The sequence below is a fragment of the Manacus candei genome, unplaced genomic scaffold (genome assembly GCF_025592945.1).
Source record: "Manacus candei isolate 608988 ecotype Guabito, Panama unplaced genomic scaffold, ASM2559294v1 h1tg000151l, whole genome shotgun sequence".
Classification (NCBI taxonomy): Eukaryota; Metazoa; Chordata; class Aves; order Passeriformes; family Pipridae; genus Manacus; species Manacus candei.
Genome location: NW_026138199.1, coordinates 510,639 through 525,804, shown reverse-complemented (window position 1 = coordinate 525,804; position 15,166 = coordinate 510,639). Strand labels below are relative to the sequence as shown.

Below are 15,166 nucleotides of genomic sequence, written 5' to 3'. Positions count from 1 at the left end.
CAAAATGAGCAACCCAAGTTGTAAACAAAGTTGTGTGGGTGTAACCCAACCTGTGTATTCTACACCCTCTATGTCATTTTCCAGGAATTGTTAACAATAGATCATTTGCAGCAGCTGCCCAGAGCACACCTGGGTGTGCTCTGACCCCTCAGGCTATAAGCTGGGTGTTAAGAAACCTGTGAGATAGGAGGATGTTCCTGTCATCACACCAATGACTCAGGTGTGATGACTCCCCTCTGGAGAGTCACCAGCACCTCCACACCCAGCCCAAGGGGTCATGTTGGCTAATGGGCCACCAAGGATTCCAAAAATATCTCACAACTCACAGTCACCCATTGTGGAACTCCCCGCCCTGGGCATTCCCACTCGAACCTGAAGGTATATAATCTTGGGGTCTTGGGACTTCTGGTACCACTCGTCGGATCCAGAGGAGGACCAGAACCTCGACCGGACTGCGATCACCACTCTCACCAACAGGCCTTTCTTTCCTTTTCCTTTGGACTCAGGGGGACCACATGGGGCTCAGCACAGGGGCTAACAAACACCATTCTGTTCGTGCCCCAGGGTGCTGGGTTATACATCTGGGTTTTGTGGGTTAAAACCAATTGTTTGTCCGTATAATTGTATTTATTGTATTATTTTTATTAAATTGTAACTATGACTTATAATCTCTTTTGAGTTGGGTTCATTTCCCCTGCTGGTTTACCTTTAAACCAGCACACACTAATACATGCACACACCTGAAGAGAAGCAACTACCTTTGAACACGGGAGGTGATGTTACCTGTCCCACCAGGTCAGCCAAAGCAGCAGTAAGACCCTTGTCTTTGCTGAGGGATTCCTCCCTACACCAGGGCTTGGCAGCATGCAGCCACACTGCCAGTTTCCATCCTGACTGGGTCTCCTGAGATCAACAACACTTGAATGCAGTACAGGAAACATGAGAGTAATCAAGAAGAATATTCTTTTTCAGAAGAACACTCCGCTCCCACTGGAGTAAGTGCCTAGCTGATGAGTAAGAGAAATTTCTGGTCCACAGAGGCTGCCTATGCCTGAGGGGCTTAGCTGGATAGAAGTGATCCAGTTGCTGCATACTAGGGAACAGAAAGCATTGGGCTACACCAAAGAAAAGCTGCAGGGTCAGGCTGCAGACATCACAGTGTGTACCGAGCCAACCAAAGCATGGGCTGAAGTTCAAAGCAGCTGACCTGTGTCTAAGTGGGTGGGTGGTTTTACCAGAGGAGTCCCAGTAGCACAGGGATACATTCATCTGCTCCACTGAGGCATTCCTTGGGCAGAAACTGAAACCAGCTGGGAGAGAGGGAACACAGCAGTGCAGAGACCAGCACAGGACTGGCTTCACAACACAGGAGCAGACTGTCTACTGCAGAACTATTTACAATGCCTTTGCTAGCTTTCCCTGAGTTTATTACAACATCCTATTGACTCACGTGCAGTAAGAGGAGCTGCAGATCCCAGGTTAGAAACAAGTCTGAGCCAAGGATCACTTTTCCAGGCCTCTAGCAGGATGCCCAGCATCCTCACCTGTCTTCTTTCAGAGGTTAATCTTTGTACCATGATTGAAGATCCATCAAGACACTTCTGGTAAACACAAGTGTGAGATTCAGCACTACACTAAGATCTATCATTTCTATCTCTAACAGCATTCCTTGACATTAAAGCAGGAAGAATAAAGCTAATTAAGTTTGTGAATCGCAGCTCTAGATTATTATTGCTGCATGTATTCAACCAGCTGGCATTGGCCAGTCAAGTCTTTAAAAAGCAGCAAAGTACAACAGCAAGAACGAGCTTATTTCAGGGAAAAGGAGTAGCAGCAACAATAACAGAAGCTAGAGTGCCAGCACAGCAGATAATTACTTCAAAGAGTGAGACAGACAACTGTCTAAGGAAAAATAGTAATGGATTTGGGAAGAACAAACAGGAACTTGGCTTACACAAAACCTCTGAAATATAAAGGTAAAAACTCATGTGCAAAGAGCAGGTTTTAGAAGAGTATGTGCAGATATGCTAGCATATTACTACAATGCCTAAAAAGGGAGACACGCTTTTGTTCTTCCCTCTCCTTGGAAGCCATCTCCTGCAAGACCAATAGCCTGGTAACAAATACACTTGAGATATACTTCTTTTTAAAAGGTTCATGAAAACAGTATCAGACTTACAGCTTGTCCATTTGCTTCATAAAGTGGACATTTTTGTTTGATCTTTGCCAATTCCATATTCACTTGTTTGCTGACCACAGCCATGGGATTTCCTCCTGGAAAAGATTTTATATAGTTAACAGAAATTCCTGCAAAATTTGTCTGCAATTAAACAAAAACTCAACAGCTAAAGCTATTTCAGAGATTAAAACATCAGCTCCAGTGACCTAGTGTAACACTGTCAAAGGTCTGCTCTTCACAGCAATTCCTGCAATGAGGACATGGAAAAAAACCTGCTGACCAACACTTGAAGGACGGGATGTAAAAAAGGGTGATTATACAAGCAGAGTCCTAGAGTGGCAGCAACCTTAGTATGATTGAGAGTTTATAGCTACAAACACATCTGCAAGCACGATGTTTGAAAAGTCAAGGAAAGCTCTCACAGATGCACAGGAACTTCAGGAGTTGTTGCCCAAGTGTGGTGACATGGAGATGGAACCAAAAGAATCCAGTCTCTAAAAACTTAGTGGAACTCCAACAAGTGACACTAGTGAATACAATCTGTAGAAGATGAACCCCAAACACCAACTGTACCTGGAAGCTGTGTTAACTAAACAAATTAGAAAACAACTGAGGAGATCCCACAACTGAACAATGAGAAAGACAGAAAGCAACAACTTTAAGCATCTCAAATCCCTAAACATCAAACTGAGTGCAGCAGAAGAAAGGAAGAGAATAGACACAAATGGAAAATGGTATAGAACAGAAGCAACATAGGCTTCCTCCACAAAATTAAATTTGAGAAAAGTTTTTCAGGTCTAGATTCCCAATGGTCTCTTATTTGCAACTCAATCGAACCAAGAGTGTTTGTTCAAAATAGAGGGGGAAGCTCTGCCACCCTAATACCTCCTGTCTTTGGAGAAGTGACCGAACAAGCAGAACAGAGTTGAAGTAGGTCTAAATAAGTTACTGTTTCTAGTTCAACAACCTACTAAAAATTACAGTTCTTCCACAGTTTACTATCAAAACCAGAAAAGATCCTATTACTTAAGTCTTTCACCTTTCCAAACCACAAGCTCAACCCCTTCAGTAACCTTCTCTCTTCTCTTCCACATTCAGAAACATGAAAGATGCCTTTCAAACCATCTCCATCCTCACAGGAATCTTTCTTCATAGCATATGCTGCCTCATTCAAGAAAAAGGGCAGATTGTTTTAGAAAGGAAACACCAATCACAAATGGGTGACCATTCATGGTTGAGGTTTGAGACCATCTAAGGAACCCTGAAGGTGCACAAGTCCATGGGACCTGAGGAAGCTGGCAGTGGATGCACTGGAGAGAAGGGATGCAATCCAGACGGACCTGGACAGGCTGGAGAGGTGGGTTGATGCAAACCTCATGAAATTTAACAAAGCAAAGTGCAAGTGCAAGGTCCTACACCTGGGTCAGGGCAATCCCAGACACACCTAAGAGTTGAGTGGAGAACTGACTGAGAGCAGCCTTGTGGAGAAAGACTTGTGGGTAATGGTGGATGAAAAACTCAACATGAGCTGGCAGTGTGCGCTCACAGCCCAGAAAGCCAAACATGTTCTGGGCTACATCAAAAGGAATGTGGTCAAAGGAGGGGATTCTCCCCCTCTGCTAGAGCACAGTGTACAGTTCTGGTGTCCCCAGCATAAGAAGGACATGGAACTGTTGGAGCAAGTCCAGAGGAGGCCACGAATTTGGTAAGAAGACTGGAGCACCTCCCCTACAAAGACAGGCTGAGAAAGTTGGAGCTGTTCAGCCTGGAGAAGAGAAGGTTGAGTGGAGACCTCATAGCAACCTTCCAGTATGTGAAGGGGTCATACAGGGAGAGGGACTGTGCCTCAGGAACTGTAGCGACAGGACAAGGAGTAATTGGTACAAACCGACTGAGGGGAAGTTCAGGCTGGATATTAGGAAGAAGTTCTTTACTGTGAGGGTAGTGACATACTGGAACAGGTTGCCCAAGGAGGTTGTGGACGTCCCAAACGTGGCAATGTTCAAAGCCAGGTTGGATGAAGCCTTGAGCAACCTGGTCTAGTGGGAGGTGTCCCCCGACCATGGCAAGGGGGGTTGGAACTAGATATCTTTAAGGTCCATTCCAACCCCTTCACATTCTATGATTACAAGAATTAAACATAAAAATAGTAGTCTTTCACTAGGTAACCTGAAATTTCTTTTTCTGGGACTGTGCCACTTAAGTTTTTTGTCTGGAACCAGCTTCTGTATGCAATTTAATAAGACTAACCATAAGACAGACACCAACTTTACGCAGTCAGTAAAACTCAGGTTTAGTACAGATTTTATATCATTTTATCATTTCACTGCATTACTGAAAGATATTCCACACTAAACACCTCCCCATCTTCTTAGAAGAGTAACCATATCAGTAACTGATGCCATATCATAAAATAGTAATAAATAGGAAGAAATACAGCTTTGCCATTACTTTTACAATTATTTTTTAAATCACTTGGAGAAAGTACTTTTGGGGTTTAAATTCTGAAGAAGGGCTTTCTCCTTAAAATGGCTCTAATCTGCACTTCCCCTCCTTCCTTGTTTTTTCATGTAAATGAAAAAACACGTGCCATCTCTTTGGGGTCACTCCCATCATATAGTCTTGCTACTTATGAAAAATGCTAACCACCAAAGAGGCTGAACTAGAACATGTATTTTATAATAGTTAAAAATACCCAATTATTTTGGCCATGAAAGGAAATAGCATTAAAGTTTCAGAATTGTAACATCCTCATTTTCCTCCCCGCTCCTTTTGATTATGAAAAACTCACCAAGTCCTGTTACCACCATTGCTCCTAGATCAGCAACGTAGTTCCCTTTGCGAAAGGTAGCAACTCTTCCTCCCACTCGGTCCTTTTAAAAGCACAGTATAGTAAACCTCCAGTTACATTCAGCAAGACATCTCACTGAAATATAATCACTGAAGCTTCTATAGAACGTGGGGCAAGTGTTCTCTTAATCAAACGTACAGAACGTACACTTTTTCAAAAACCTCTGAAAATGAACACTTGAATACAATTAATTCGTGTAAGTTAAGGAGTAAAATGTTTAAGTTGCATTTAAAAAAGAGAAGGGGAAAAAAAGGAAATAAAAATAGAAAAAAAGATGCTTAATCTGATTTGGGCAGATTTAACTGTATCTACAGTAGGATCTACTCTGATTCCAAAACCAATCCTGCACTGTCCATGAACAAATTAAATTACATATAAATTTCCTCCTTTTACTTCCTACCACAAAATTCAATAGCTATATAGGAAATGATTTAGCTGTGCTATCAATTAAAAAGAAAATCATGAATTAGCAGCCCACTTTGGAAGTACGAAAAAAAATTTTGATCCTTTCACATCCTGCTAAAGATGATACTTATTTCTCGACCACTTTAAACTGCATAAGAAAAAAAGTCACCTTCCCCTATTCTCATTCAGCTAGCAGGATGGTATCAGAGAAAAATATTGGTTACAAATGGGCACAGATCCCAGACAGCTTCCAGTTAATATAAAAATGTTAAGTTTGATTTTTAGTAATTAAGTTAGCAGTTCAGAAGCATGTAAATTAAGTCTGAAAGCAACAGAAAATGAGTAGAAACAATGAAACTATCACTCAGATCATGGAAATCATAGTGCATGAAAACACCAAACTGCATTAAAAATAAAAGATACAGACTACTCAAGAAGAGCAGTCTAGAGAAAAATGGCTGAAAAATATCACACGTTATTTTAAAATAGCTTTGTGCCAGATTTTCGTACTAAGATGCACAGAACAAAAGCCAGGTTACATCACGAATCTCTTAATTCCAGCTTCAAAAAAACCCCAACCAACCCCAAAACTCAAGCAAGCAAACAATAAGAGCCCCCCCCCCCCCAACACACACACACATAATACATTCAGGTGAGCAAGAGACTCCTAAACCATTAGACTGTTGCACTCCACTTTCTGCAGTGGTGTGGCACCTGGGAAGCACAGAGTCAGCGGCTCTGCTCCCCAGCCAGAAGAGCAGTAGCAATATTAAGAGCCTGAAACATAAATCTTATAAAAATTTGAGCAGATTATTTTCATCTGTGCTAGAAAAGTGTCAGAAGTCAATGTATGACCAAACGAAGCCAGGAAGTAAAACATAAGATATAAGTCCAATTGGTCAATGGATTTATTTTAACTGTGTATCAAGCTATTCTCAATTTGATTAGATTATATGAAAAAACTTCACTTAAAAAGGAAAAAAGATATTCCACTTCGGGCTGGATATGAAGAATACCTTATTCCTGAAAGAACAAGCAGTTAGTTCACATACCACAAACTGCGGTCCTATATAATTTTAAAGTCTCTGTTAAGCACACAGTAATAAGCAAGGAAAGAATTAATGTAGACTTAAAAGTTACAAGAAAAATATTCTGCTTGATGTTGTAAAACAATTCCAAGCAATGATTCTATTTAACAAGCAAGTTTTCAAAATACAGACTTGCATTCTGCTTTCTGGTGAAAAACCAATTTCTAACCACGAAAGGAAGAAGGTTCTAAGCTGCTCCTGGTGTAAGCACACAACACTAGCACCTGACTACCCAGCCTGTACCAGGGTGAATTTATGCTGACACTTTGGGTCTGTTAGGCCCCAGCCATCTGCAGTAGTTTATATTCTCCCTGCCAAGTTCACTGATAAAACAGTGAGTTCATCCTTGGAGGGAGAACTTCTGTATAAACTGTTTTAGTTGGTGTTCTGTGATTGGCTACTTGTCCTCCAAGGTCGCTTGAAGGAGAAAGTGATGAGGAGGGGAGGAAGGCTCGACCCCCAACTCAATTAGAAAAGACCCCCAAAGCACACTGCGTGTGCGTGAGGGGATTTCCAAAATTCTCACGCGTGCGTGGAAGAGGTGCACTTACATAACCGGGAGGTGGGACTGAGGGCCTCGGGCTGGGCGGTGCTGGCCACACCTGGGGGGTTGTGGTCACTCAGTTAATTGTATAAAAGCAGACAGTACTTTCTTGGAGGGGAGCTAACTTCAAACCAAGGACAACATTGCCTTTTGGCAGGGACGCCTGCCAGTTTGTGAACTTACTGACTCTCCAAGGATGCAGCTTCTGCTATGGGTAATTATAGGCATGCTAGGTAGGTAAGATAACTTTATGGGCAACAGCTGGGTAACTGGGGAGGTCGTGCTGGGGGCTTATTTCTCTCCTCCTTCCTCCCCTTTGGGTTTGTTCGTTTTGTTGGCCACCTCTTGGTAATAAATATTGGGTTTTGTTAAGCTTTTAACGGTGTCGTGGTTTTCAAGCTTCAGTATGTCTCGAACCCTTCCCTACTACACCAGCCCATCCCTGAGAAAGCATCAGAGAGCTCCCAGTAAGAACAGATCCACTTGTTTCACTGTGAGACAGGTTCAGAATCAGCAATCCATCCCAGATGGATGCTACCTGGAACAGCACACACACTTACCCACCCTGGGCACGCTTCTGGGACACAGCCTTGTGCTAGTACTACATGTGGTTACTAGTTAAGTTGCTATATAGAAGTAAAATAGCACAGAAATTCATACTCTGGCTTCCAGAACTGTGACATCCATTCCAAAACTCTGCAACTGGCGAGCTGCTGCCAACCCAGAGACTCCAGAACCGATAATGATCACCTTTCCAGTCTTCTTGGCTAAAGAAAGGGAAAAATCAGCTATAGTAATGCTCTATATATGCAGTACTAGATTGCAAGCAGTTACGTTAAAATTACATTTAAGAGATACGAAGAACAAAAAGTAGCTTCCTTCTCATCAGTAGCTCTGACAGAACAAACTATAGCAAAAAGAAAACTGAAGCAATTCTGTACATTATACTTCATTTTTTTTAATGAGACACATACAAGAAAAATGCACCACTAGTACATCTGGGACAAGGAAGAAAACAGGAGGAAAAATACTACTGAAGGAGAACTGTCTGAAGAAGAGACTGATTCTTATTAATTACTTACTGATTCTTATTAATTATGGGACAAGTATCATAGTTTTATTTCTTTCTGCCCCAGAATAATAAAGCCTAGAAAGGGCAGAGAAGTTGCAAAATTCAAGCATCACATAAGCATGTAACAGATCTAAGTACAATATTGTGTTTCTGATTTTAGTTATTTAACTGAGGAGCAAAGATAACTCATAAAACAGCAACAGTCACCAAATTTTCAAAAGAAGATTTGCCAACATTTCTCCTCTCAAAGTAATTTATGTAAGTATGTGGCTTCTCCACATCAAAATAAAACACATTAACATCTATAAACAGCTGGCTTTCCAGACTTTTTTTATTTTCTTAGCACTGCAATTCTGGAAAAAAAAAAGCAGTCAAAAATTTGTCCTGAGAAATCACAGAACAACAAAACAAAACTTTAATCAGAAGAATGTTCAAGTTTCTTACTTGGAAGAGGCTTCACTCTTTTGTAGATCCCAAAGTTGATCAGCCCATGCCGCTCCAGGTAGCTGTGAACTCTGTGAACGAGCACTGTGTCACCTAAAAGAATGTGTACGGTTTTAAAATTATTCTTTATGTTCAACAGCACGTATGTGTTGCAAAGCAGTTTAAATTTAGTAGTAGAATGGCTAAGGCTTAAGTAAGAGGGTAGGCCTAGAAAGCAACACTTTACAGTAGTGAGTTAAGCAGCAGCCTTGTTCGTGGGAATAGAATGTACTGAAGAAGTAGAAACAATAATCAAACGATTTAGTCAAGCATGTACGTAACGATTTGTACCTTAGATGTGGTAAGGGTCTGTTAAACAGTTTCTAGGGGGGTAAGACAACTTAAGCAGATTTATGATTAGAGTAGATGATTGTTAATTGTTATAAACTACTGCACCTGGTTTGCTATAGAAACTGTAATTGTTTTAGCCGTGAGAATACATGTAAACTTGTTTGTGTATAAAAGCTGAACTGAGAACGAGGGTCGTCGGAATCCTGACTTGGGGCGTTAGCCCGCAGGTTCCCGGGGCCCCGAATAAAGCACCCATAAACCGGCACTCTGTTGGTTTGTGTCTTTGTTTACGGGCAACAGTTTTGGCGACCCAGATGGGACTCCGGGGGTAGCTGGGCGGCTCACGAGCTGATCCACTCCATGCCGGCAACCAGGTGATTTCTGGGGAGACATCGACCCGTGCCCGACCCGCGCCCGCCGGACGACCCTCTAGGTAAGCCCGAAGGTGCTTTATTCTTTTAGGTTTGTTGGTTGGGAGCCTGCCTATAAGACGGGATAGTGAGTGTCCCGCTGGGTTGGGCTAAAGGTACCTTGGTTGGGAAGCCTAGGCGCTGGTCGTAAGACGCAGCGAAAGCTGCGCAGTACCAGCACTCACCTCTCAGAGGGAGAATCGGCGAGTTGGTTTTGGTTTTGGTTTTGTTCTGGTTTTGGTTATGTTACTGGTTTATATTGTTGTGTTATCGTGCTGGTCGTTAAAAGTATTGTTTTGTGTTGTTGTGTTATTGTGAATTTGATGAATTTAGATTGTGGTGTGTGTGTGAGCCAGTAGCAAGCATGATGTCATTTAAAACCTTTAGAGCACTATCCTGCACAGAAAAAGATATCCCTAGCGATTCTCCGCTTGGTTGCTTGTTAAAACATTGGAAGGAAGGAAATTTTGGACAAGAGTTAAGCAAGAAACAGTTGATTGATTATTGTAATAATGTATGGCCTCAATATGAAACAGGAGGAATGCAGTGGCCCAGAAATGGATCACTGACTTTGGAAATTATAACCCCTTTGATGCGATATTTACGAGAGAATGAGAAGTGGGATGAAATACCGTATCTGGATTTGTTTTATTATTTAGAACAAAACACTGAATGGCAAAAGGAATGTGGTATCTTAGTGTTGAAAGAACTGGAACTGGAGGATGATAAATGTAAGAAATGTCAAGAGCGGAGTATAAAGATATTGAAAGGATTGGATGATAAACATGAGCGGAAAATACGGTTTTCAGAACCAGAGGAGGATGTGTCTTTGTTAGTCTCCCCCGGAGTAACTCCAAGTGCGCCCCCGAGAAATAGTCTCCCTTCACGTGCAAGAGCACAATCACACACCATGCCCCCGTTAGAATCATCCTCGGATGAGGAAGAAACAGGGGGGCGGGAATGTGACAGAACTCCTCTAGCAGAACGGACTCGGAGAGGGCGAAGGGAGAGGGAAAGAAGACGGGGAGGGGGGAGGGAGACAGACGTTTCGCTCTCACCCCCTAGATTGATGGCTCCCTTGCGAGAAGCGGTCGGAGCAGGCAGGGGAAAAATCATGATAAAAGTTCCTTTTTCGCCTAATGATTTACTAATTTGGAAACAGTCAGCTGGGACATATAGAGAAAATCCTGAGCGGGTGGCTCGTGTTATAAAAATGGTTATAAAAACACAAGACCCGGACTGGAATGATTTACAGGTATTAATAGATACAATTTTAGATTCAACAGAAAAAGAAATGGTATTAAAGGTGATGGTGGAGAGAGCAAAGGAAAGGATTCGTACCCTGCCCCGGGCAGCACGGGGGACGGTAAACGATTTTGTACCGCGGGAGGATCCCGACTGGGACGCTAATAACCCCGCAGATTATAAAAAGTTAAAAATTTACCAGGAATTATTGGTAGAGGGAGTACGATGTGGCATTCCAAAAACGTTGAATTGGTCTAAGTTATATTCAGTAATGCAAGATAAGACTGAGTCCCCTTCTGCCTTTTTAGAAAGGCTAAAGGAAACAGCTAGGAAGTATACAGACTTAGATGTTGAAGACGAGTCTGGAAAATTACAATTAGCATTGATCTTTATGGGACAATCACAAGAATATATTAGAAAGAAATTTCAAAAACTGGAAGGGAGAGAAACAAGAGATTTAGAGAAATTGTTAGAAGTGGCTTGGAAAGCATATAACAATCGGGAAAAGGAAAGTACTAAGAAACAACAAGCGAGCTTGTTGGCGCTTTTACAAGCTTCAGGAGAGAACAATGGGGTCGGTAGTAGGGAAAGGGGACGTGGCAGAAGGGGAAGGGGAGGAATGGGTAGAGGATTTAACAATCAGTCGGGATTTGGAAATCAATATGGGGGAGGACGTGGTAGAATAGGACCAAATCAGTGTGCTCTTTGTAAAGGACAAGGACATTGGAAAAACGAATGCCCATTAAATGCTGGAAATGGAATGAATCCTTGGAATCCTCAAAGCTTTGTGAATCCACAAAACCCTGTTGGTATGGGCACGCCACAGGGTGTCGCCCAGGCATTTATGTTAGGGAGTTGTGGAAGACAGAGCCGGCTAGATTCAGACTTAAAGGTTGTTTTGGAAGTAGAGGGGGAGCCGACGGAATTTAGAATAGATACTGGAGCTAGTTTTTCGGCAATGAATAAATTGATGGGGCCACTAAGCGATTCAACTGCATGGGTGGTAGGAGTTTCAGGACAGGTAGAGGAAAAGGTGTTTTTGCGACCTTTAGATATTAAATTTAGAGGAAAAGAACTAGACCATCAGTTTTTGTATATGCCTAACAGTCCTGAATGTTTATTAGGAAGGGATTTGCTTTCAGCCTTGCAAGCTAAAATTATATTTGAAAAAGGGAGAGTCAAGATAGAAATTCCAGAAGAAAATTTAGCAAAAATTTTTGTTGTGAAAGAAGTGGAAAAGGAAGAAATACCCCAAGAGATTGAACAGGCTGTTGTACCCTGGGTGTGGGAGACCGGGGTTCCTGGGAAATCTAAAGCTGCTACCCCAGTTAGAATAGAATTAAAAGAAGGAGCACAACCTGTCAGAGTTAGGCAATACCCAATTAGTTTAGAAGCAAGAAAGGGAATAGCCCCTATGATTTCACAGTTCCTAACTCTAGGAATATTACAAGAATGTGAATCAGAATTTAATACCCCCATATTTCCGATAAAAAAACCAAATGGAAAATATAGATTAGTACAAGATTTGAGAGCAGTAAATCTTATTACAAAAGATATTCACCCGGTTGTAGCAAATCCTTATACCTTGCTAACATCTGTTTCTGAGAAGTTTCAGTGGTTTACTGTGGTTGATTTGAAAGATGCTTTCTTCTGCATACCACTGGCACGAGAAAGTTGGAAAATCTTTGCCTTTGAATGGGAAAGTCCGGAGACAGGACGAAAGAGACAGCTCGCTTGGACCAGATTACCACAAGGATTCAAGTGTTCTCCTACAATATTTGGTAACCAGTTGGCAAAGGAACTTGAGGAGTGGAAGATGACGCAGGTAAAAGAATCTCCTTTTTCTTATATAGTGCTTCAGTATGTTGATGACGTCTTTTTGGGGGCTACAGAACAGGGACTTTGTCGTCAGTTAACTATTGAACTGTTAAACATGCTGGGCCAAGCAGGCTACCGAGTCTCAAAAGAAAAAGCACAATTAGTAAAACGGAAAGTTATCTATCTGGGATGTGAAATTTCCCAAGGAGTCCGGCACCTGGGAACAAATAGAATTCAAGCAATATGTGCTATACCTGTGCCTAGAAATAATCAAGAACTGAGATCTTTTCTAGGAATGGTCGGATGGTGCAGGCTGTGGATTCCTAACTTCGGACTGACTGCTCGACCACTGTATGAAGCAGCAAAGGAGTCCAAGCTAACCTGGGGGACAGAGCAAGAAAAAGCATTCCAGGAACTGAAGAAAGCCCTCCAGGAAGCACCTGCCCTGGGACTACCGGACCCAACCAAGGAATTTCAGCTCTATGTTTGTGAGAGACAGCGAATGGCCTTAGGAGTACTCACTCAGCAATTAGGATCCTGGAAGAGACCGGTTGGGTACTTTTCCAAACGGCTAGACGCAGTAAGTGGGGGATGGCCGGGGTGTCTCAGAGCTGTGGCAGCGACGGTCATTTTAATACAGGAAGCGCGCAAATTGACTCTGGGAAAACACATGATAGTGTACGTGCCCCACATGGTCATAGCAGTTCTAGAGCAAAAAGGGGGGCATTGGCTCTCCTCCAGCCGCATGTTGCAATACCAGGCTTTGTTGAGAGAACAAGATGATGTTGAACTGAAAATTACTAACCATCTCAACCCAGCAGAATTCCTTAGGTCTACACAGGAAGAAGGCACCCTGGAGCATGACTGTGTAGAGACCATTGAACAAGTCTACGCGAGCAAAAGAGACTTGAAGGACGAACCACTGACAGATCCTGACTGGGAGCTGTACACCGACGGATCTAGCTTTGTGGAAAATGGCACCAGGTATGCTGGGTATGCAGTGGTCACTTTACAACAAGTGATAGAAGCGAATGCACTACCCCAAGGTACATCTGCACAAAAGGCCGAGATATGGGCATTGGTGAGAGCTTTAATATTAAGCCAAGGAAGGAGAGTTAACATATGGACTGACTCCAAATATGCTTTTGGGGTAGTTCATGTTCACGGAGCACTCTGGAAGGAGAGAGGACTTCTTACTTCTCAGGGGACAACGATTAAACATCGGGAAGAAATTTTACAATTGCTAGAGGCAATACATAAGCCCTCAGCAGTGGTAATAATGCATGTCAGAGGACACCAGGCTGATCCAGGACGAGAGTTTCAGGGAAATCGATACGCTGACCAAGCAGCCAGGAGGGCTGCGAGAAAGGTATGGACTCAAATGGTTCTTTTACCAACCCGGAATAATCCAGCAATAGCATTCATGGAAGAGAAACCGCATTATTCACCTGAAGATGAGAAATTAGCTGTGATGATGGAAGCGAAGAAAAATATCAGGGGGTGGTATATCACTCCTACGAGACAGGTAATTTTACCAGTCAGAATAATGAAAGCAGTGCTTGAAATGGAACACAACAAGTGCCACTGGGGTGCAGAAGCACTAGTGAAATTCTTGAAAAACGAAATTTTCTCAAACCAGATGTTAACACTAGCTAAAAGGGTGAATGCAATGTGTCCTATGTGTATAAAGAATAATCCAGTAGTCAGGAAGCAAGTACAAATGGGAAAACTACAAGTAGGACAGTTACCAGGAGACTATTGGCAAGTAGATTTTTCTGAGTTGCCTAAGGCCCAAACTTTTAAATATCTGCTAGTGTATGTTTGTACCTTCTCAGGGTGGCCAGAAGCTTTTCCATGCAGGACCAATCAGGCAAAAGAAGTAGTGAAAACCCTTCTGAAGGAAATCATCCCAAGATTTGGAGTTCCCCTAGGGTTGTCCTCTGATCGAGGACCGCACTTTACAGCAGGGATAGTCCAAGATGTGTCAGCTGTATTAGAGATAACATGGAATCTCCATACACCATGGAGACCGCAGTCTAGTGGACAAGTAGAAAGAATGAATCAGACATTAAAAGGTCAATTGAAAAAGATCTGTCAGGAAGCCAAAATCCAGTGGCCCCAAGCAGTACCCCTCGCTCTGCTGAGAGTTAGGATTAAACCAAGGGAAAGAATAGGAGTAAGTCCATACGAAATATTGTATGGCAAGCCCTATCATGCGGCTACTTACCAAGGGGATCCTCATGTAGTGGGTGATCAGGCAGTATTTAACTATGTGTTATCTTTGAATAAGACCCTCACAGCCCTCAGAGGAGCGCTGCAGTGGAATCGGCCTCTGCCCCTGGAGAATCCGGTTCATGACATTTCTCCAGGAGACCAAGTCTATGTGGAAAACTGGTCAGTGGAACCATTAAAGGGAACATGGGACGGTCCTCGCCAGGTGATAATGACCACTTATACGGCGGTGAAAGTCGAGGGAATCGACAATTGGATCCATTACACCCGAGTCAAGAAGGTTCCAGTCTCATGGTCGGTAGAACCTCTCTCACCTACAAAGATGGTATTTCGAGCCAACAATTGAAGATTGTGGTATTCCTGGGGTTGATAAGTTTAGCAGAGACCACCGTGAGAATTGAGACCCCAGATCCTTATTTGTTTGCACCAGAACACACTGATGTAAACTTAACTTGTCTGTTTTCAGATGACCAGGGAGCTGAATTAAGAGATGTCCACGTCAAGTGGAGACGGAGGGATCAAGATCGAATCATAACAGAAGGAGTGAC

The 15,166-nt window shown here is 42.6% G+C and overlaps 1 protein-coding gene across 3 annotated transcripts in view; it reads right to left on the bottom strand.

Moving 5' to 3' along the window:
• KDM1A (lysine demethylase 1A) overlaps positions 1 to 15,166 on the bottom strand; it is a 52,125-nt gene that overhangs the window by 18,583 nt on the left and 18,376 nt on the right. For all 3 annotated transcript variants that reach the window (XM_051772235.1, XM_051772236.1, XM_051772237.1), the window contains 4 exons: positions 8,584 to 8,676; positions 7,728 to 7,834; positions 4,971 to 5,052; positions 2,180 to 2,274 (listed from right to left, as the gene is read on the bottom strand). In XM_051772235.1, coding sequence (XP_051628195.1) covers positions 2,180 to 2,274; positions 4,971 to 5,052; positions 7,728 to 7,834; positions 8,584 to 8,676 — 377 coding nt within the window. The remainder of the gene's footprint in view (positions 1 to 2,179; positions 2,275 to 4,970; positions 5,053 to 7,727; positions 7,835 to 8,583; positions 8,677 to 15,166) is intronic.